The 22486-nt window shown below is 36.1% G+C and overlaps 1 protein-coding gene across 1 annotated transcript in view; it reads right to left on the bottom strand.

Annotated features, from left to right (window-relative positions):
* Positions 1–1470: 1470 nt before the first annotated feature.
* The window catches only part of LOC148823156 (neurexophilin-1), a 48004-nt gene continuing 26988 nt past the window's right edge, over positions 1471–22486 (bottom strand). Inside the window, exon 2 of the mRNA XM_088928932.1 lies at positions 1471–3611. Coding sequence (XP_088785058.1) covers positions 2850–3611 — 762 coding nt within the window. The 3' untranslated portion in view covers positions 1471–2849. The remainder of the gene's footprint in view (positions 3612–22486) is intronic.

Here is a 22486-nt window from a genome sequence, read left to right as displayed (position 1 = left end):
ACTTCTCTGCCTGATTAGCTGTGTAAGGGAGCTGCTGGTGAATAAGGGATGTCATGTATCACCCAGGTTAGTCCTCTACTTCAGTGGTGACTTCTAAGTGACTAGTAACTTCCAACTTTTAGTAAGCTTCGTTCCTAGATGTAAAGTGTTTAGGGGTCCTTTGGACTGAAAAGCACTCTATAAGTGCCAGGAATTAATTCTGTGTGTAAGAAAGGCAGAGCCTTGGAAAGTTTGAGTTCATTCCCTGATTATATAGTTAGTATTAAAGGACCCCACATTATAGCACCAGTTCTCAATATTTCTCCTGCGGTGTGCGAAATCAATTACATGGATTCTGTTTCAGAGCTGCAAAGGCTGATGCTGTAACTCTTACATTTTTATTCACATTTACATTTTCATTTGAACAGGGGAATATGGAAATAAAAACCTAATCCCACAACACATATTAAATGTAAGTATTTAGGGCAAACTTTGAAAACAACACGTTAATGAGGACAGTAATAAACCCCCCAATGGACTGAGCTACCAACACATTAACTTGGCAAGGATAACATCTAGTTTAATTAGTGATAAGTTGTGAGCAAGCTAAAAGCACTGTATTTTACCCACAGGATGCCTAATCACTTTAAAGCCAACTGCTTCTCATTTGGTTTTAGAATTGTACAGCAGGTGTGTCGAGCACTTGAGTAACAGACACTCTCAGAGTAGAGCTTTCAATTTCAGGCTTTGGCATAGAGATGTAATTTGCAGTAAATTTATGGCCTCTTTATTCAATAGATAAAGAAACTATTAGATCACACATGCTTAGGGTCTGACAATGATTTACACACCTGTAAAGCAATTAGGCATTTTTTTTAACTCTGGCCTTCAAAAGGCGTTCTTGTGATGCTCAATTAATATTACACTGCAACTTACATAAAGTCTTTGTAGAAATATAACATACTGGTATACCCTCATAAAGGCCCGCAAATCTTTCATTTCTGTTGGCTTTCTTCCCTGTGTTTTTTAACAAGTTGCATGCATTCATTATAATTAGATATGGCTCAGAAAGCTGGGCAACAGTGGTGCAGGAGTTGTTCATTAGATACAAGTTAAGCTCTGATCAGCCTCTAGACTGCATTGGTTCACCTGGAAGAGAGTGTGAAGTTTCAAAATACCCCAGGAAAATGACTGATGATGAATGTATCCATCATCCATGTATTTAGTAGTTTACTGCTTACTTTGAATATCATTGAGTATTTTTTGTGATAGAATTTCATAAAGCATTCGCAAAATCCAGGTTTGTAGTTTTTTATATTGCCTACATCAAACAGTTCTTTGAGACTCACACGCTATTCGTTTGAGCAGCTCTGCACTGTTTTGCGGTGTCATTTCACTGGATACAATCCAGGGTCCCGTTCTTTTCAATATGGTACTTTTACAAGAAAATAAAATCTTTGGGTTTGATTAATAACTCACACATCCCAGACATTAAACTGAAAAAGTTTCAGTATTTTATTATTATGTACATCTCCTTTTTCCCTCAGAAATAAAATGCCTTAATACAGATGACTATTATTTTTATAATTATATTTTTAGACAGATTTACTGCTTTGTACATAAGTCTGTTTCATAGAGCCCACATCTACATTGATAAATGTCAGTCATTTCCTTTGTTAGTGTTAACCAATAACAAGCAGAAAGAACAGGAAAGAGAAAGGGAGAAATGACAGATACAAGAGAATATTCAGAAGCAGCTCAATTAACACAGGATAAACTATATACAATACAAACCATTCATACAAATTAAGCCTAGGATATAGAAGTCATTACATTTATATAGTAAAGGTGAGCAAACCTTTTATAATACCCACGTTCAAAACTAAGACGAAATTAAAAATCCCATCATCTAAAATGTCAAGCCAGGGTTTCAAAGCAAAAATGTCAGCAGCCTGAGAGTGTTTCTGAGATATGGAAAATGCTTTATAAAACATGGCAAATGAAAAGGCTTGCTCACCAAGAGATGTGCACTTTCCAGGAAAGGGTGCCACGCTCAATGCCTTGAATGTGTCTACTTATCTGCGGAATGCATACTGTTTTACTTTGCGTTATCACATTTGATCAAAACTTTTAGAAATAAGAACTACACTGGAGGTCTTTACTTGCAGGAGTGAACGACTGCCTTTATCCTCAATGAATCTGTGATGGTGGTATTAAGGACACTGATAACAACAACCCACTGAGAGCGCCGCGAGGAAAAACATGAGTGAGTGCACTCTAGGATTGCATTTAGCACCTTGCCGTTGACTAAGTGCTTTTGTAAAACCCCCAAATTATACAGTAATTATGAAATATCAAGACATCTCGAACAAGCAGAATTAGGGTTCTAAGGGTGGGACATCCACTAGCTATAAATGATACAAGATCTACATATAAAGGAATCATGTCAAATAAGAACAAGAAATAAAGACAAATACTTTGCAGTGTATTTCATTTGAATATATATCTCATGTGTCACATTCTGTTTTATTGTTAGCACTGTTGTTCCTATGAGAAACTGAGACACTGATTATTGTATGTTGAGAAGCATACTGTACGTTACTAATGGCCAGGCCAGTATGTATTACTGGGAATATAATTAGCCTCGGTTCCCAGTGTTCCTGTCATTCATAATGGACATTCTTGCAATATGCCTTGCTACCAATTTGTCTGTTTTGCTTTTTTTCTGGCAGGAATTCTGAATTTGAAATAATAGCGTGTTCTATCATCGCCATTCCATCGTGGACACATTCAGGACAGTACAAATAGTCGATTCTCCGGGGGCAGCAGCCCTCTTGAGTGACTTTTGTAGAACGCAGATCGTGGAGCCATCAGCCTGATGGGAAGTAAGGAGTGTCACTGTGGTAGTTGTAATCTGGGCAGACTTTTTGCACTAGTTTGTAATCAGTGCTGTAAAAGGAAATGTAAATGCAGATCACTTTGAACGGCTTGGAGCACAGCCATGACACATGGCTCTGGGTCTGCTCCTGGTAGCATGTTTTGGATGGGTCGTAGTTGCAAAGTGTGTTCTTGGTGGCCTTGTCAACCTTTTCGTACTCAATGCGGCAGTTGAAAGACTTGGAGTCTTTGGCATCTATTACAGTCTGCTGTGCCAGGTCGAATTCAACAATCTTGGTCGGGGGCACAAGGCTCACAGATACATTCCCCTGGCCGGTGGAGTTGTGGCGAAAGTACACGCTGAAAGTCCCATTCCCGTGATCCACAATCTTCCCTGTTATCAGCAGGTTGAGCTTGACAGTTTTAATGTTAGAATGAAAATCCCCCCAGCCGAACATTTTCTTAAACTTCCCCGTTTTGACAATCGGTCTTCTTTTGGCTCTGGGCCGGGGTTCCTGAAGTTCTGTAGAGTTTCTCAGCCAGTCCCAGAGGTCCTGCTCAGAATAAGGTTCTGGGGTATCGTACCGCAGGTCCAAAGCAGTGGCATTTTCTTTGCCATGTAGAGTCTGTGATAACAGTCGACTGATGGACAAGTCTTTATTGCTTTCTGTCCATATGTGTTTTAATGTAGATTTAGGGCTTCCTGATTTAAGAAGTTCTGATTTTCCTGCGCTGGTAGCATGAGTGCATGTAACCTGTAAGGATAAAAAAAAAGACAAAAATAAATTGCAGCTGACACAATACAGGAAAAGGAAAACTTTTTTATACGTATTGCCAAGTCTTTGCATGTTTTGTTCATTTCTTTTATACAGCAAGATGATATTGATAAAAATCGTGCAATATTTATTTAAAATAGAGCAGAAAAGCCATTTTTAATAGCATTGCTAAGAGCAAGTGTCAATAGCCAGATAAATATAAGCTTCGGCAAAACTGGAGGATGTCTTTTTCAGCACCACAGTAATAAATTAATCACTTTGAAATACAAAAATAGGCATATGCTTGATAGTGTAAAAACAATATCAAATATACCAATCCATGCAAACAAGATTTCTTCTTGTGTCTGAAGGAATTTGGCCCGTAAGCGTGGACAAATGCAGTAGTTATTCATTACAGCCATGAGTGAAACCCTCAGACTATTAATCAATGGAAGAATGTACCCTGGATTGATGATTGATGAATCCCAATTTTTCCCCCCTGTTTAATACAGATAAATGAGTTCAGATTTGTACACCGTTCAATGGAAAAATTTGACATTGATTGCCTGATTCCTACTGTAAAACATGACAGCAGATCTATCATGGTAAGGCTTTGCATTTTGTAGGTTGCCCCAAGATCAATACTTAGAAAATAAGGTTTTGCCAGCAATCAGAAAGGTCTGTGGACAGCAGTACCTCACAGGACATGTCAATGTGTGAAATGTAACATCATTCAAACAGGATATCTTATGGAAATTTTGCCTGTAAGCATAAATGGCACAATATGTTCAAATAATTGTGTCTGATGGATCACTACAGTTTAATAAAATACAATGTAAGACTATAACACATTTCCAGACAGCAAATTGAAATTGCTGCATGAGACCTTTAAAATATTGCTATATATGTTATATTGCTTTTGCCTCCTCTTTTTTACTCAAATGCTAAGGTTATTATTTTTATGTCTGATATAGAAGGTCAAGGTGCTTTTCATAAAAGATGCCCAGATTTATTGAAATAATGTGCATTAAAGTGGGAATCCATTCTGAGAGCAATTACTTAACTGATGCAGTGTAACTGCAGGGTGGCTGCACTTATCTTACATAACCTTTTGAAAAAAAATCACAGGTATTTCTGTATTCTCACTGAACAGTAGTGCAAGACAACAGCTAAAATTCAGAAATGGCCCCATAGGTGTCAGTCTAACTACACTCTCAGTCACTCATCTGTCTATTTTATACAGCAGCTGTGCATTGAGTTTTGCATTTTGTTTTCCGTTTCTCAATCGAGCATCTACAGTTACAGTACATGTAATGGAAGAAGTGTAAATATCACATACTGTATATATACTGTATATTATGGCGTTTTGCATATTAGATTTCCAAATGAAGTGAAGGGATGCTTGTTTGATCTGAGAGCTTTTGTAATAGTTTTTCGGTGGTCCTTACTATACCACAACCACAGAGTTCCCAGGGAAAATAATACCATTTGAAAAAGGATATACTGTAGCAGAATAAATAGTATTGAATATTCAAAATCATTTCACATGTATATCATGTTAGCACACTAAACACACCATTTTCAAAAAACATTTTGAAACGTTCCATTTTTAAATCCAGAATTGATCAAATTTGACTGTAAGATTCGTTTTATATCTTCTGTTATCATGTAAATAGATAGACCCTACAGTTCAGTGAGAGAAAGGTCAATTGTATTTATTGTCATCTTGGGAAAAAAATGATAATAAAGAAAAATCTTTATTTTTTTTGCTTACCAATTACTTTAATAAAATGGCAAATATAATACATATACTGTAGGTATCACAGAGACCCAGATTGTGACATGGAAGATGTTATTTTGTTGCTGTGTTTAATTGTAGTCAAAAATAAAACAATTGTATTTCTTGATTTCACACAATTTTGGTTATATCTACAGCTGCAGATATATGACAGAATTTGTAGCATACTGCAATAAAGAAACACAACATTTAGGGGCACTATTTACCATATAATTTCAACAGAAAACCTGTATAAATTATATAGTTTGGGAAAACAGTGATAAAAAACATAAAACAATACAACTGATATAAATTGTGTTTTTGACACTAAAGAGATACACCCTGTAACATACTTTTACAGTTTGCTGTTTGAGAACATGACCTTGTAGGCAGAAGTTTCATACATCAATGCTATTTCACTGCCAACCCTTTGTGAAAAGTATACCTTGATCAGACTGCATTCTCTTTTGACAAAAACCAATTATCCCTGGGTGTTTTCTCAGTACAAGGACAGGTCTGACAATAGACTCAGTAATTACAACCACAATATGCTTTTCCAATTTCCATATTCAGTTTTACAACAAACGGCAGCTTACACATTCAAAATATGCATTTTAATTGTTAATAACTGCAAACAAAAAATTAAATTCTAGCCACAGTTTGTCATTCATGACACTACAGTATGTTACATTGGTCTTCAGCATTTGAAAGATTTAGGTTACTACTGTAAAGACATGTGGTAATCAGCCTAGGATACTCTCATTATTTTTATTATATAGAGTACATCTGGTCTTTTCAAGTAAATTTGGAGTGATTTGGAGTTCAAACCTTTAACATTATTGTGTGTGTCAGCTAATGACAGTAACAACAATCACTGCTGCCATTATTGTGGGTTTTAGGGCTCTGACATCTGTTAAGTATCAGTCTTGCCTCATGCCAAGTTGTGTTCCACAGTGCCAGATTCTACAATTATAGGGAATTGCTCTTTTTCCTGTTATGTTTCTTAGTAATTGTTAACAAAAGGACTAAAAGAGATTTTTATGCGAAATATGAAGCATTTCCACATCAAGGACAAATTACAAAGGTATTAAAAGGGTAAGTGAAAACACCGAATTATACTCCTGTTGATTTTCCTTTAATTGTTATTACTTTGAAATAATTGCTCAGAGAAGTACTGTACTAGAAAATTAGCATGACTTTTAGACTGGGAGTTGATCATAAAGGTACGGGCCAGCCATGTTCAGTCAAAAATGGAAGAAAATGGTATACTGCATACAGAATACAATGCTATTGACTTGTATTTTTTTCTGAGTGGCAATTCATTCGAGACCAAGCACATTGGAAAAGTATGTCATTGTTTTTGGGAACCTGACACACCAAAATACAGACTAGCACTTTACCATTCTTAATGCAAGCTACTGTAACAACATACTTGTGTATTTCAAGGCCTGTAGCAGCCTGTACCTGACAGGTGTCTGTGTTAGGGAAGCACAAGGACAGGTACACAGCTGAGCTTCACAGGGTCTGGAAAGCCCAGTCTGGCTACTCAAGGGACACCTGTTCTGTGAGATACCAGGCTGTGGCAGGGCTGCGATGACTTTGTATGCTCCCTGCAGTTAAGACATTTACATCACCCTCCTCTTATGTGCTGAAAGTGATCTGTAAAATAAAGCCCATTCTGTCTGCTCCTTGTTTTAAAATGTCTTACAGTACAATTTGTTTCAGAATGACTTTGTTTAGCCCTGCAGTTCAGTAATCTCTCCAATTCTCACAGGTGCACGAATGAGCATTTCTTTCCTTCCATCATTCAAAACTTTCCGGACTAATTTAATTTTTCACTTTTTGATTCCTATTATAACCACTTTTGTTCTGACTTTATAATGTCAAATCTTAAAAGACCATTAAAGACCAATAGTAATCCATCCATTACTATTTCTTTGGGGGGGGGCTAACACTTCCAAATAAACTTACAGTACATTACACAGCAATTTCTAGAGCTGTGCATTGTACTGAAACACCTTGTTCAAAAGTACAACAGCGTCTTCAAAATAATAATTGAACCTACAACCTTTCTGTAATGTGTCCACAGCTCCTAAGTGCTCCAGCCTATGTCTGCATTTGGTATTTAAATACATAATGAGTATTATACAGTGTTATTACTATAAATCTGCATTTACAGCAATTACTAGAGTACTAGTCACTCCTGGATAAATGGAGGTTTTAAAGGAAATTTGCTGAAAAGTAACTGCGCCTTAATGGTTTATATTTTTTGATAAACCAAAAAAAAGACAAATGTGTGTTTTGACAGATAATCAACAACATTAGGCTTGCAATCCTTAAAGCTTCTATACAGTACATTAAGTCTATTATCAGAAAACGAGATTAACAACTCCATAGAAACTGACAGGCTAATGGTACAGAAATTCCCATTTGCCATTGTATTTTTACTTTTTATTTTATCCCTAAAAGTAAGGGTATTTTTAAACATAAACCTTTAGTACTGTAGTCTGTAAAAGAGGTAATTCATTAGAACAGGAGGTCAAAAATGTGTAAAACCAAGATAGTTTTGTACGGTTTTGTACATCTATAAAACCACTATCAGGGTGAATAACGTTACTGTATGGGCATGTGGTTCTGACATGTTAAATTTTCCTGTTGTCTAGTTGCTCTGAAAAAAAATGGTACTGTATATTTGTGAACAGACTTGAATTTATGTTGAGTTTTCTAGGAATTCTCTCCACACTTCCAGAATTTGAACATAAAGATTAGTTGCAAAAGAGAGGAGGCCTTTCTGCTCATATACTGTACAGTACAGTACAGTAGCTCATTCGATTGCAAGTAGCTACAGTAATTGAAACAGACTCCCACATCCCTTTGTGTAAAACAAAGTACTAAAATTGACCGAACAGGAAGTATTTAAAAAGGACATCAGTCCCTTCTATTTGAGGAGAAAGCTGCCCTATACAAAACGGACAAGAATTGCATACTGTACGCATGCAGGTGTTGTATTATACAGTACACCGCATCACGAAGCTGCTCCATTAGAGCCACATCCGCTATTAAACAAAGGGGAGAGAGTACACTTCACCCCGACAGCTCAGCTCTTGAACTGGAATGTGACCCTTTAAATAAAACGGACAACAAAACCAATACATTTTAAAAAAACAGCAGCGAAGTGCTTTTGTGAAACGGAAGACTTGAAGCTCGCTACAGTGTGAAAGGCAAACAAACGAGGGATTCTCGAGTTACGATTACAGGTGATATTATTAAACAGATCAATAATATTGACATTAGCCAGGTTGGAATATCCCATTTAGTAAGAAATACCAACGCCGTCAATGATAGCAACAGAAACGTAAAATCTACTATAAGGGCAACGGACATATCCCAGTATGTAATCCTGAATTTTCCGCATGTACCGAGGAAATAAAAAACGAGTTTTCAAACACAGGAACTACACAGTTCCACAAGACTTTCTTGATTTTTGCATCCAGGTCACGACAAAGATTTAAAGGTGTTTTGTCTGTTAGCTGTAGCCCTTGTCTTGCGTCGTTATCGAAAACAGCGAAATTACCATTTTGAAGTTTAAAGACAGGGGCCGGCGAAACCGCGTTAAACCGGTTGATAAATCAGTTTCTCCTTATAACAACCTTAACTATCTCAGTCAAGGCAGTTAATTGGACACAAGGTGATTTGTATCCAATTTACAGACAGAAATTAAAATGACTCTGGGCTTTCACTATAATGCTACACATATACCGGTATGAAATAAATTAACATTGATAATACTATAATGCCAAACATTAGCACATCAATCTATGAAAATGGGAAACGGCAACATTATTTTTTTCCCTTGACAAGCCCGTTTAGACGTCGCCCGTATTTGAGTGTGTGGTATTTTCTGTCTGTAAGGCACTTACTGTACCATTATCGATTTTTATGAATCGCTTTCAATGAATGCAAATGAGGGAAAAGAGTCGTTTGCCTGTAGCATTGCAACTAAAGCATGTACCATGCCAGTAAGCTGTTTATGAATTAAATAATTACGAATCTGAAACAAAACACAACATCGAAACAGCTGTTGGAGCCTTCGTCCAAAAATATGGTAGGTTTTGAGAAGAATCGTCCAACACCTAGAAAACTGCGATTATAACACTGAACACAGAAACACCGGGTGTTCCATAATTGTTTTTTTTTTACTTTTAACAATGATGTTAAGTTAACATTGTGTCTTCGGTCACGTGTAAACTGCCTAAATCCGAAAAAAGTGAAATGCTCTTATTGTGCGACTAAAGGACACGTTGTTAGTGCCTTAATATTAGGAGAAATAAAAAATAACGCAGTTTTCATTTTTAGGATGTCAGATTTGAACCCCTTTTGTGAATTCGGTCAGTTCCTGACTGAATATTTGAATATTTGTTTGTGTCAGCCTCTTTGACTTAAGTGAAAAACACAACAGAACTCTTATAACTAAAAGTGGTCTAATTAAGGCATATATCAAAGTCATTAAAAAGGCAATTACAATATTGCCATACCTTTATTGAACCTCTTGTCTGGGCAATGAGATAATCAAAGAATAAACATGCATCTGTAGGAAATTGTCAGGATAGACTGATACTGTATATTGTTTTGCAGAAACATTTGGAACCAGGGTGCCATCAGTACAGCTGAGCAGATCAAAAAAGGCTACTGCTGTCTGTGTTATTACAATCACCTGTCAAATAGGTCGATATGCTAACGTGTGTATGAGAAAAACGGTACATTTTAATATGGGCTCGTTTATGAAATGTGAATTTCATAGAAGTGAAATATCGCTATCTTTCAGTTTTCTAAAACTGAAAGATAGGGACATTCCTAAAGTGTCTCTAGAATTCCTAGATTTTATCCTAAGCGTCTTACATTTGCAAACATGTATTTACTGCAGCTGGGTGAGTGCCTCCTTCAAGGGTACAAGAGTAGTGTTGTACCAGAGCCTGTCTTATCCATAACCTGTTGTGGTCCTATGGCTTTTGGAAAGTTGTGAATTAAGAGACACCCCATAATCGTTATACTTATTGTTTAGATGACAGGAGTGAGCTCAGTTATTAACAGTGGGTGAAAAAAGGAGTTCCCTATTCAGAAGAGATTTCAAGTCTTTAATCTACAGTTTGCATTTGCTGTCTTGATGAATACAAAATACATCCCAATTTTGATATAATGAGCACGGTTTTCAGTGTTAACTGAGAATCCAGTTGATCTTCACCTGCCAGTGATCTTCACCTGATCAACGTCATTTCTGCACTTGAAATGAGAAGGAGTGCCTGAGCTGTTCAGGTGTCACTCCTGCGTTGCACATTCAGAGCTCATTATAAATCGGCAGCCAAATATTAAATATATATTAAAGAATTCCACACACTGCAAATGTGAGTTTAAGAATAAGTTACACTTTCAAAACATTACTATCAGCTGTTTGGCAAATGTTGTCTCATGTTTTCAAAGCTTCTCATGAAATTACCTCCTGGTTTGCATAGTCATACATTGTGTGTTTTGTCACACAGTGACCCACATTCTAGAGAGAATTGCAAACTAAGCAATGTGTGACAACACTTACAGTAGGTATGTTTCTTCCATGCAATGCTGCCTTCCTATCATTGCTTTTCTTGCCCCAATCATCTTTTAAATCACCTCCTTTGAGCTGTGTTCAGGGGGAAGACAAATAAGTAGATTTCAGCCTTTCGATCTGAAACATCAGAGAATTTTTAAAACACAATGGTTGTAATTGTTTTTATAATGGTCCTTTTCCAGCTCAGGGTTTCCATCTGTTGTCCCAAGCACTCACACTGGAGCAGATACAATTAATTAATCTTGTCTCCATCTTGTCAAAAGGCACCAGAGTGAGTGGAACACAGAGGCCGATATGTCCTGCGGCTCAGCTAGCCTTCCTTGTTGCCGTGGCAATTTTGCTGTTTTGATGGTGTTTAAAGGTAACCCAACACCTCTGAATTAAATATGTTTTTTACATACTGAATTTCACAGGCCACAGCAATCCCTTCTGTACCTCCCCCCAGCTGAAGCATCGCGTTTGTGATCCGACTCGTCTTCCATCTTGCTTTCAAATCCAGTTTCCGACAAGCTCTTTTTTTAAATTAGACTTAAACTTTAAACATGGCGTGATTTCATAAGCATTTGCAGAAGTAGACAGGCACTTTGTTTATCGGTATCTTGATAACACCAACCACACCTACTGTATCACAAATTCCTGAATTAACCTTCAAAACAGGAGCCATTACAAAGGTCTTGACCATTTTCACATCTTCAGCTGAATCAGCTGCAGAATAAACATTAAAAAAGGTCCCTTTTACCTTTAAAAAAAAACGCCTATAGCAAAACAGTGGAGTTTCTCTTGAGTGTCCCCTGAGAGCTTTTTTGTCAAGGCAATGAGCCCATCAGTAACCCAGCTAAGTGTGACTCCTAATCCTGCTGCCTAGATAATACTGTATGAGCTTGCTGTCCTTCAGCAAATGACAAAAGATGCTGAATATTGCAGTTTCTTACTGTTAACCATTATTGCAACCATATATTTTTTGAAGAAATAAAATTCCAAATATCAACCTGCATACAGTACTGTATAAGGAAAGAGCCGCCTGGATCATGAACCATTAAAACTCAGATTTTATTGCCATTTTCATGGCATTTTATTATTTGTTTAGCATTAACAATTTAATGGAAAGGTTTTCAATTGCGGATTAAGAATTTCAGTTCCCAGACTGGAATAATACAATAAACATGACACAACAGCAGAGTCATAGTCTTCAGTACAGTGACAGAGAGTAACATACAGTAAGGACTGTTTTAACCACTTTAAAATATTATAAACTATCAGCAGCAGCATGGAGGGATATCCATCTTTGAGGCTCTTGATCATATCACATTTTAAATGCAAGTATGGTAACAAATTTCAGAAGTATAATCTGAGAAGGGAATAAAGGCCACTGGGAATTTGATGCTTTAAAATTAAACCTTGTAAACATGAAGGTTATAAAGGACAGGCAGTTCGCAGACACAGTTCAAGAGGGACTGGAAAGAGAGGCAAGGTGCTGCCGCATTCTTCTTTTAAAGGACTGAAAGAATTATTTTGGCCAAACAGAACAAAATATAAATATGTGTCACATGCCTTGGTTGGACAGGGCCCAAAAGCAAAAAACAGTATTACTTTTAATGCACAGAAGAAAAATGCAGGCATTATGTAAAGTAAAAAAATTGAATTGAACAGATAAGTAAGAATTACTGTATTGAATATAGTTTAGTATATACAGTACAGTACTATATGACTTTTAATAAAACACCTTTAAATTAAACCTAAAAATCCAAAACACTATTTTTTTTTGCAAGGAAACTGCTTTATGGACTTTTTAGGAACTTTTAGTGCAACTCAATTATTTTTTTCTTTATCAGAAAAATATCAGGCAATAAATGGAGACATTGTTGAAAAATGCTAAGAGACCATTTGTTTCTGCCATTTGTTTTATATTATAATACCATTTTATGTATAAAGCATTCTTAAAAATCAGTATGCACCAAAGAATCAAATAGTTGATATCAATTGATCATTTAGCATCAGACAAAAGGAGGCCAAATTCTCCTCTGGTTGTCATGAGCACTGTGTCTGACATCATGGCCAAGCAGTAGAACGTCTTAATGGTTTTGCTACAGAGCTGTTAGATGCACCATTAATGTGGACTTACAGGGTCTTTATGCACCATTACCAGTTTTAGACTGCAAAGAAATGGTATAAGGACAGTGTGTGCTAGAAAAAATCAATCCAGTGCTTTGTGCTGTATTTACTGATAGGGAAGATGAAATAAGACAATTCTCTAAACAACAGGTTACCAAAAATTGCTACTCATTAATCATGTAACTTGGGTAAATTACGAAAATATTTCTTTTTTTAATTAAATCCATGCTCATATAAAATAACTTTTATTCTGTTTCAGTTTTACCTTTTCTGGTGGTGGAGAATTTATTTCATATCAATGTCTGATATAAAGATGTTGTGTGTGTGTTTGATGGAGAGGTTCAGTGTTGCTCATTTGGATAAATCAAGAAATTCCGACCTCTGCACAAAAAGGTGATTTGTCTCTGTTTGGCAAAAAAAAAATCTCTTTGAGAGAAAGTTCCAAGCCTTCTACGATAGATGATCCAAAACAAACATGTTTTCACCCAGGAAAGAACACACAACAAAAGGAAATAAAAGAGATCAATTCATGCTGTTAAATGGATAATAAAACTCATTTGTGAAACCTGTGCGCCCTCCAGTAATGATTGATTCTTTGAAAATCATTTAATTAGAATATATTGCTGTTCCTTTCCTTGAAATATCTATCTGAAATGTACTGTTTGCAAATTACTTGAGAAAACAACCAGAGCAAAATCCTTCACACTGTTTCAATAAAGGAATGTTGACATCATAAAAAAAGGTTAGATATCCTTGCTTTTCAGCGTGGAAGTGCTGTACAGTAGCTTTCGACTAAAAGCTCTGAAGAGAGTACATCTCTTACAGGTGAAACTGTTTTCCATGAGTTCCTGAACTCCTTTGACCTGCAGTATGCTTGATAGTGGACTTGAAATATAATGCAAGATTTAAAGATAACGGTCATTGCTTTAGAAAATACTTATCACTGTTGAATGCCAGTTAAAAATGTAAAACTGTGATATGCATATGGAAATAAAACTCCACAACATTAAAATATGTACAGGTACATTTAATAATCTAACATCTAATTAATTGTAATTTTATCAATGAAATCTAGATTACAGCCTTTTACAGGATTCATAATGTACTGTATACAATTTAGAATCAAGCATACAAAATGTATTACATTGAGAAAATGTTAGAAATTGTTGGTGATGTGCACAAAAGATTAATTCATGTTGAGTTAATGTAATTTACACTCTAATATGCAGAATTCTGTTGGATGAATCTGTAATCAAATCAATGTCGTCATGGTAACGTGACAGCCATTGTAATAGGACAAACCAGTTAGACCGAAACTGTTTCAGATTACAAAGCAATTTAATTCTGAAATATTTTCCCCTCTCCCAGGCGCACAGAATTGCAATGAGTTGGCTCTCCTGGCCTAAACAACGACTGACACAGTACTGTAGGTAATTTACTTGACATGATGAAGAATCCTCTACAAGGTAGTTTTACAATAACCTTTGACTTTACGATCTCTTTTCAGAGAGAACATGTTTTCTCCTTAAGGTGTAAACAGTATCCTGACATCATTGATATCTCTTCGTTTGTAAATCGTGGCCTGGTCAATAGTATCCGCCGATATGGTTTACTTCTTGTTGTTGCCCAGATGTTGGAACTCCTTTACAGTTTTTTGGAAATTATCTTTAAATAACTACTTAATGTAGAATAGTCCAACAGCAGATGTTATTATAATGCCTCAGAGCAAAATATGCCCTATATATATATATGATGCTTTCATAAGAAATAAAGTACTTCAGCAACTGTACCTTATTTGATAGAAAAATGTTTCTCCACTACTAGTAGAAGTATTTTAGTTCTACTACTTTATTCTAAGTACAAACGTGAGAATGCACCAACCAATAACATGTTTACTGTTATAAAAACGAGAAGACTGAAACCATAAGGCATTATTCAGATTGTTCTGAAGTGTGGTTGAATCATACTGTAGGTAAAAAAGTGATTTTTTTTTCTTACATTTTCTTTCCAAAGAGTGCTGCTTTAAAATTATTTCCAGCAAAATGTTTTTTTTTCCTTAGCCATATTTTAAGTCCTGAAATTAATTTGTCCTGAGCTATCATAAATCAAATAGAGGTCTGTGTGATCCAGACACAGATGGTGATGTCCTAAATGTCAAAGCACCCCTTTCTAAACCTAGTGGAACTAAAGGAAATTATTTCAAGCTAGAGAAGGCACCTGTTCTACTGTCATATCTGCACATTTTCCAATCAGTGACTTGAAGAAGGCTCCTTAGCATTTTAATAAAGTGAACCTTATTCCAGTAACCATATAGACGCAACATTCACATTTCTGCCAAATGAGGAGGGATTTTGTTTGTAATGTTCACAATTGACCCAAGCCACTTTACTGAGTAATGAATCTTGACACCTGAAATTACACATATTTTTCTGAATTGTGTAAAATACAGAAAGGTAGCAACTGCTCATCATCTATTCTGTGTTTCTGGGATAGGCTTTGGGCTAAAAACAATCCCTAGCAGGAATCGGCCATTTTCTGTTAATAGACAGATGGATGGATTACTAGAAATCTCTATTTTTGATTGCTTGATGTGATTTTGCATCTTTTCAGTTTGATAACAGGTGATTTCCTTTATTATGGCTTTCAGAAACTACACCGGGAAAGCAGTTTTTTTTTAATTGAGACTTACTCTTCAATTTGTTTTTGTCTTCCTCTCATTACAATTAGCTAAATCTGAACCTTAAAACGGAGGACATGAATTCCTTTGACTCGTGCTGTGAGATGCTCTCCAGGATGCAATGTTTTGACGCTGCCCTGAAAAGGAAACTCACAGAAAAGTGGGGGGGGGAGGCTGAATTGCAACACTAATTCTTGAAGCCTCACGCTGATTAAGTGACCTCATTATGCCAATAATGCATGGCTGCCTTCCTGATGCTGTTATTTGTGAAGCAAAATACTGGACTTGTATTCTAATCATCACATTATATTTAATAGAATCAGAAGATAAGGGCTTCTTCGGTGGCATAACTGTCTCGCACATTAACACGATAAGAGCAGCACTAAACAACTTCCAGCTCTCAAGACACTCGTGCTGTTGTGGCCACAGTCCAATCTCACTAGTGTTATAGGAGCAAACAGCTTTTGAATAGAGCCCCATGGCACACACCTTCCTGCATCATTAATCTTCTTCCTAGACATGGTTCTTCAGATTTTTATCCACTCCATAAAGTTGTTACACACAGGGATTTCCCTGTCACCTTGATAATTTCTCCTCTCGATAAACCCACGAGTCAGTCTTTAGTTATTTCTCATTCTTCTCCTGTACATCTTTTAACTGGAGTCTCGTTCCCACGTGACTCAGATTCAGGAAACACCAGCTGGCTGACCTAGTGTTCATTTACTCATCCTTTTTATAGGAATGTGTGTAATATATCAGATGGAAAAGCCTTTGCAAGTGCAAGTTATCATCAGCAGAGTCCACAGCTGAAAATAATCTGAATCTAAAATAATGAAAATGGGAAATGAAGAAATTATTATTACTCATTTTATTGTTGTTTTCGTTAAGTTTGTTCCACCCTCGGTTCAGCCAAACTATTCAACTATTTGTATTCTGTACCTATGTACAAGTGAGCCATGCTGAAGTATCTGAAAGTTTATACAGTACGTCAGGAGAACCCAGAGTGAGATCCTCTTTTGAAGTTTAGATCAAGACACTGACTTACTCTTAATCAAATTACACCTTTAATTCAATAAACTTGCATTTCTGCTTAGCTGACCCAGAAGACCTCATTTGAAGTGTGTGTCTTGGTTAATCAATATGACTTAATAGCAGGCAGCATAAATTATTTCATTGAAAGTACACTGCAAATCTTCCCTATATGTTTCATACAGATTTCTTCTCGGGTTTACTTCATCTAATAAATTGCTTCCGCTAGTTTCAGTTTCCATTGATTGTGATCTTGAAATACAATAGAGACAAAAAGAAATCAGGTTTTTATGAAGGAATTACTGAACTGCTCTACAAGTGAAAATCATGCACTCATGTCAAACATACAGTAGGAATGAGTGAGAACATAAGAAATGTTACAGATGAGAGAGGAAACCATATGGTCCAACTCGATTCTTAGTTTTTTGAAGCCAATTCATCCAAAATCAGCCAAACGTTTCTTGAAAGAAGCCAGGGCTTCAGCTTCAACAGTATGGCTGGGTAGCTGTCCCATACTCCCACTTTTGTGTAAAACAGTCTGTTCCCTGAAAAGAATCAGTTCTGTTACTGTAACCTGTCAAGGTACCTGGACACTCGTCTATGGACACACAGCAGCACAACACTAATAAAGAGTAAAAAATATTTTTTGTATTGTGGTGAACAAAATTGTAGACTTTGTCTGCTTTCTGATTACTGTACGTTCCTATGCTGTTTAGAACATTTGTTCCCAAACCCAATTCTAGGGTTTTCTTTAGTTCTTTAGTTATTTATTTTAATTTATCTGCTTTCTTCTTTAGAATTTTGGCACACTCAGTATTGAATTTCAGAAATACCCAGTCTCAGGCATAAAGCACCTAAATTGCTTATCCTTCTTTCCGACTAAGCTATTAATAAGTGACTGATTAAGGAGGAACAGAGGCAGGTGGGAATGACAACATATCAGACACTCTCACAATTCTTTTCTTTCTGCTGTGCTCCACTTGGTTACACTCCAGTTAATTCCAGTTCTGGAGCTCAAAAACAGGTACAGGGATGATTCCAATTACAAATCCCATTCAGGCGTTTTAAGAGCTGAAAGCAAATTTAAACATAGAAAAACTGAGATTGAGAACTGCCTGCGATACCCTGTGTAAGGAACTCGGCAGGAGCAAACCTCAGAAGACGCAATGGTTCCTCAAGTCCTGGGCTGGTAACCACCGGTGTGGAAGAAGAAAATGATGTGCTTGCATGAGGGGTGAACAACTCCTATCCTGGAGAGCCAGGTTTCTGGTTTTCTTGCCACCTGGGCAGTTATTTGCCTAATTTGACTCATTTCTTGCTTAATTGAACAAGCTGAAGACCAAGATTTAAAGAGGCCTAATAAAACCTGCTGGAGAGCGGCTCTTGAGGCCCAGAGCTGGACAGTCAAACTCAGTAATTCCCAGTCAATCAATCTGTCTATCAATCAATCAGCCATTGTTTGTTATTGCAGCCTTTGCAAAATCAATTCAAATAAGTCCAATCCCCCAGTCTCACAACTTACAAATTTAACATTAATACAGTATATTAGTTTTTTCTTCAAATGTTATGTTCTAAATTGATTATTATATAAAATGTATAGGATACAAATGATTTGATTCAAGCAAATTAAGTGTGTTTGACTTTGTTGTATTCTAAATTATAAGTTAACTAATCTGTTTATGACAAGCAACCAATTAGCACATCAGTTAAATACTCATTTTAACGCTCTGCTGCAAGTTGATTGATGTTGAATTTAAGATGGCTTTTAGACTCCTTTGAGCTCTCAAAACAGGCTGTAAAATGAAAGGGCTGAGAAATTATCAATCTTCGTCATATTCATCTTCCATATAATCAAAAATGTATAAAGAACAACTTAGGAGTGCTGTACAATTGAAAAAAAAATAAATGCGCAAAATCTCTCTTCATTATGCTCTTCACAGATCAAAACATTTTCAGAATCGAGATAGACAAATTCTAATCAAAAGGAGATATTTTTTTTTTCCTTTTGAGCGATGTGTAAAGTAATTAGAATTTCTTCCAACCTTTTTAATTAAAAAATTGAAACCGAATGTACAGTAAAGTGTAGCAAGTGACATGGTGATTAGTCCTACGGCATCTGAGCTCTGGATCCTTGCTTTGATTTTGACATGTTTGCATTGTCACAGTCACAGTTTTTCCCAGGTGCTCCAACTTCCTCCCACAATCCCAAAACACATGTTTTAGATTCCTTGGAGTCTCTAATTTGTCCCTCTTGGTGTGTATGGCCCAAGTGATGGGTCTCCTGTCCAGGATGTAATCAACCATGCACCCATTACAGCTGCCTGCAATCCTTTACTGGGCTAAGAAGTTATTGAGCATAGACGGATGGGTGTTGATGACTAAGCGTAGTCTCATTGTGTAGTGGTTCAGTGATGCTCCAGACAATTTATGCTGATTAATCTTGCACAGGACCTTTGAAAAGCCTAAGCATTGAACCTGTAGAGTTTTATTTGATTTATGTAATAAAACATTTATTTTGAGAAAGCTTTTTTTCCTTCTGCAACTGTGTTATGAGTGAGAAATGGTTCAGTTAAAAGTTTAATATCAGAGCATTCAATTTTTGATTCAACACAAACCATGCTATTGGGTTGAAAGTGTGCTCTTCATTCACAGAGTGGTTTGCTGTCATCCAAAGAAAATATAAAGAAGGAATATGTATGTATAAGTCTAGCAGCATGGTTCTGTTAAATAAGACATTCTTTCCCTGCAGTAAAGAATCAGGGAAAGTCCTTTTTCTAACGCAGAACACATAAAGGAAGCAGAGAATCAATGGAATGCATTTACAGTCTGATATTATATAAATGCTAGTCGCACAATCAGACATATAATTCAACTTAGTTCTTAGAACCTGCTACTTTCCATTTTAAAAACCTAATGCACATGAAATTATATCTTAAGTAACCAACCTGTGGTGATCAAATCTGATACTTTTACTTCATAATCTGAACTATTATAGTTTTAATAATTATAATAATATCACTTTGTTCAATTTAAAAAATCAGTAAAAATTATATCACATTAATTTATCCTAAATAATATGTTGTTTTATGAATTATTCCTATGCATTAAAACTGCTTGTTCTTCCTTAACAAATAAACATTGTACAGTGGGAAGTAGAGGAAACAGTTAAATGGGCATAAAAATGAATTGAATAAAACACTAAGTGCATTGTTAACTTCTGGCCAACAGAAGGCATTGATTTCCAAGGAAATTCATTACATTATAAAAAGAACACTAAAAAGGCAAAGGAATAAAATAATTATATTTCTAATAAAGGAAATTAGTATCATAATTTAAAATAGATTTAAAGATTGCTTAATTTAAAGTCTACTTAACACTGATAGTGATTTCTTCCATCATGGCAATACACAAAGAGGAAAGTAAGGGTCTTTCTCTGACTTCACCTCTGATAGAAATGATGCCTCATACAAATTGTTTGTCTGCTCAAGCCATCTGTTTAAGACACTTGTCCCACTCTCTCATTTTAAGCAGTTTTTGGTTTGTCTTTTTTTTTTTGTTTTGTAAATGAACAAAATCTGTTCAGAACATCTGCTAAGTAATTGTTATTAATCTTTTGGAAAAAAATACACTTGATTTTTATGGCAAGACCTCGGCTCCCATCAGTCTTGAGGAAAGGTGTTTTATACAGTACCTTGTGCCATCCTGCTATGCTTCACTTCATTTTACTATACTGTATATATATATACTGACAACTGCTGCTGTAGAAGTTCGATATCTTTCCATAGCTAATTAAAATTGGGTTGGCATGTTAATCTCTTGTGAGCAGTTGGGAAGTCAATTAAAACACTTATTAACTGCCTGTGTGGGTCTGAAGGAACTCAAAGAGCTACCCTTGTGTGGATGGTGTGAATCAACAAAAACAAAAAAGAGTGTGGCAGCTGCCATAAAAAAGCCCAGGAAAACTGCACTTCTGATGTATCTCACTTAGAGCTTGCACAAAAGCTTTTGTTTCCTGGATATAAAGGGTAAGGCTGACAATGAAAGCATTAGTGATCATTGCTAATAAGAAGCAAACTGTACCTACTGGAGGGCAGGAGAACATTTCACTGTCATGACAGGAAAAAAAAAGAAGCACTGTCTTCAGCTGCCAGCCCAAGATTCACAGTTTACGCTGATAGTGAGAGTGCATACTGGGGCAGGGAACCTTATATCAACTTGAAGAACAACATGGGGGTCAAGTAGACCTGCTCTACTGCACTGAACAAGTTACTATTATTTCACATTGTTAGCATCCTAGGTGGATTTTAAACCAGAAATTTTGGAGGAAGGTCGGATCCTAATCTCACCTACATTCTCTCCCCTAAGTATATACAGTATACATCCCACCTCCTGAGCTTCCCTTTGCACGTCTCTCTCACACCTCTCCCTTCATCCTGACTACACCCTTACAGCAGCTCCCTGGCTCATTCCTTGCAAAAGTGAGGGGGTTTTGGTCAGCCTCATCCTTACTCTCAGACTACCATTTCCTCAACCAGGCGAGTTATTTCAAATAGCCTCTAATATTTTTAATCTCCAATTCCATCTGTTAGGATCTGACCAACTGTTATTTACAGTACATATCTTCTGTGCTGACAACTGCTGCTGTAGAGGTTTCATAGCTTTCATTTCACATGGCTCACCACAGGAATATCAAACAAAATTTTGTTTTTTAGAAGAATCTTGATTCTTGATTATGATTGGTATCTGAGTGAGACCGGTTCTAAATCATCATCCACAAAATAATCTGAAACTAAAAATATTACATGTTTTAAAGGAAACATTTATTAAATAAAATAGCTCCTGATGCCTAGCAGCCTGGTGGTAATCATTTCAGAAGTAGAATCTGCAAGTCATAACTCATTAACATACTATATCTTTATTCCAGGAGAAGGTTGGGTCACTACAAAACTCTACTGTAACATTGATGAAATGTTGGAAACAACATTTTTAGTTTAAGTTAGTGGATTTTAGTTGGTACTCGTTTCTACTTTGGTGTTGACATGATTTCACAAATGTAACATTTGAAGGATTAGGACAAAACAGCAGGTTTTAAACAATGGTTGTCTGACATTTGGATTTCAAATGAAAATCAAGAGATAACAAGTCTCAGACCAGAGAACATCATTAATATGAAGATGTTATTAATATTCTGTTTCGTTCCCAATGAAAACAGAAAGAATTCTGACTGCATGACAATTTAATTAGGATATTTAATTCCCACTTTCACACTTCTAAGTACTTCTGAACAGACCCTAGAGCCAAATTATAGTTTCTATCACATGGCACATACAATACTGAAGCCCTGGAAGTCTCTGCTATTTCTGTATGGATCAGATTATTTTCTTCACCTAAGGATATGATAAAGGAAATATTTCTTGGGGTTATTGTGCTTTAGAATCTAATCCTGTTTTTGATGTTTAGTCCCCAAAGAGGAGCTATATTATCAGTCTCTGAAAACTCACACTCAAAAATATATAAATATACATTAATTTCAGAGACCTAAGCCATTATAGATTTCCAATATTTAAACTTACATTTTCAAAACAGGTTGCAACTGAAATGTTAAATGTCATGAAAATGAAACCTCAAAAGCGTGGTTCTGACATACTGACCCAGAACATAAATTTACAAAACAGAAA

The sequence above is a fragment of the Atractosteus spatula genome, chromosome 12 (assembly GCF_055471065.1).
Source record: "Atractosteus spatula isolate fAtrSpa1 chromosome 12, fAtrSpa1.hap1, whole genome shotgun sequence".
Lineage (NCBI taxonomy): Eukaryota > Metazoa > Chordata > Actinopteri > Semionotiformes > Lepisosteidae > Atractosteus > Atractosteus spatula.
This window is presented reverse-complemented; position numbering and strand designations above follow the sequence as displayed.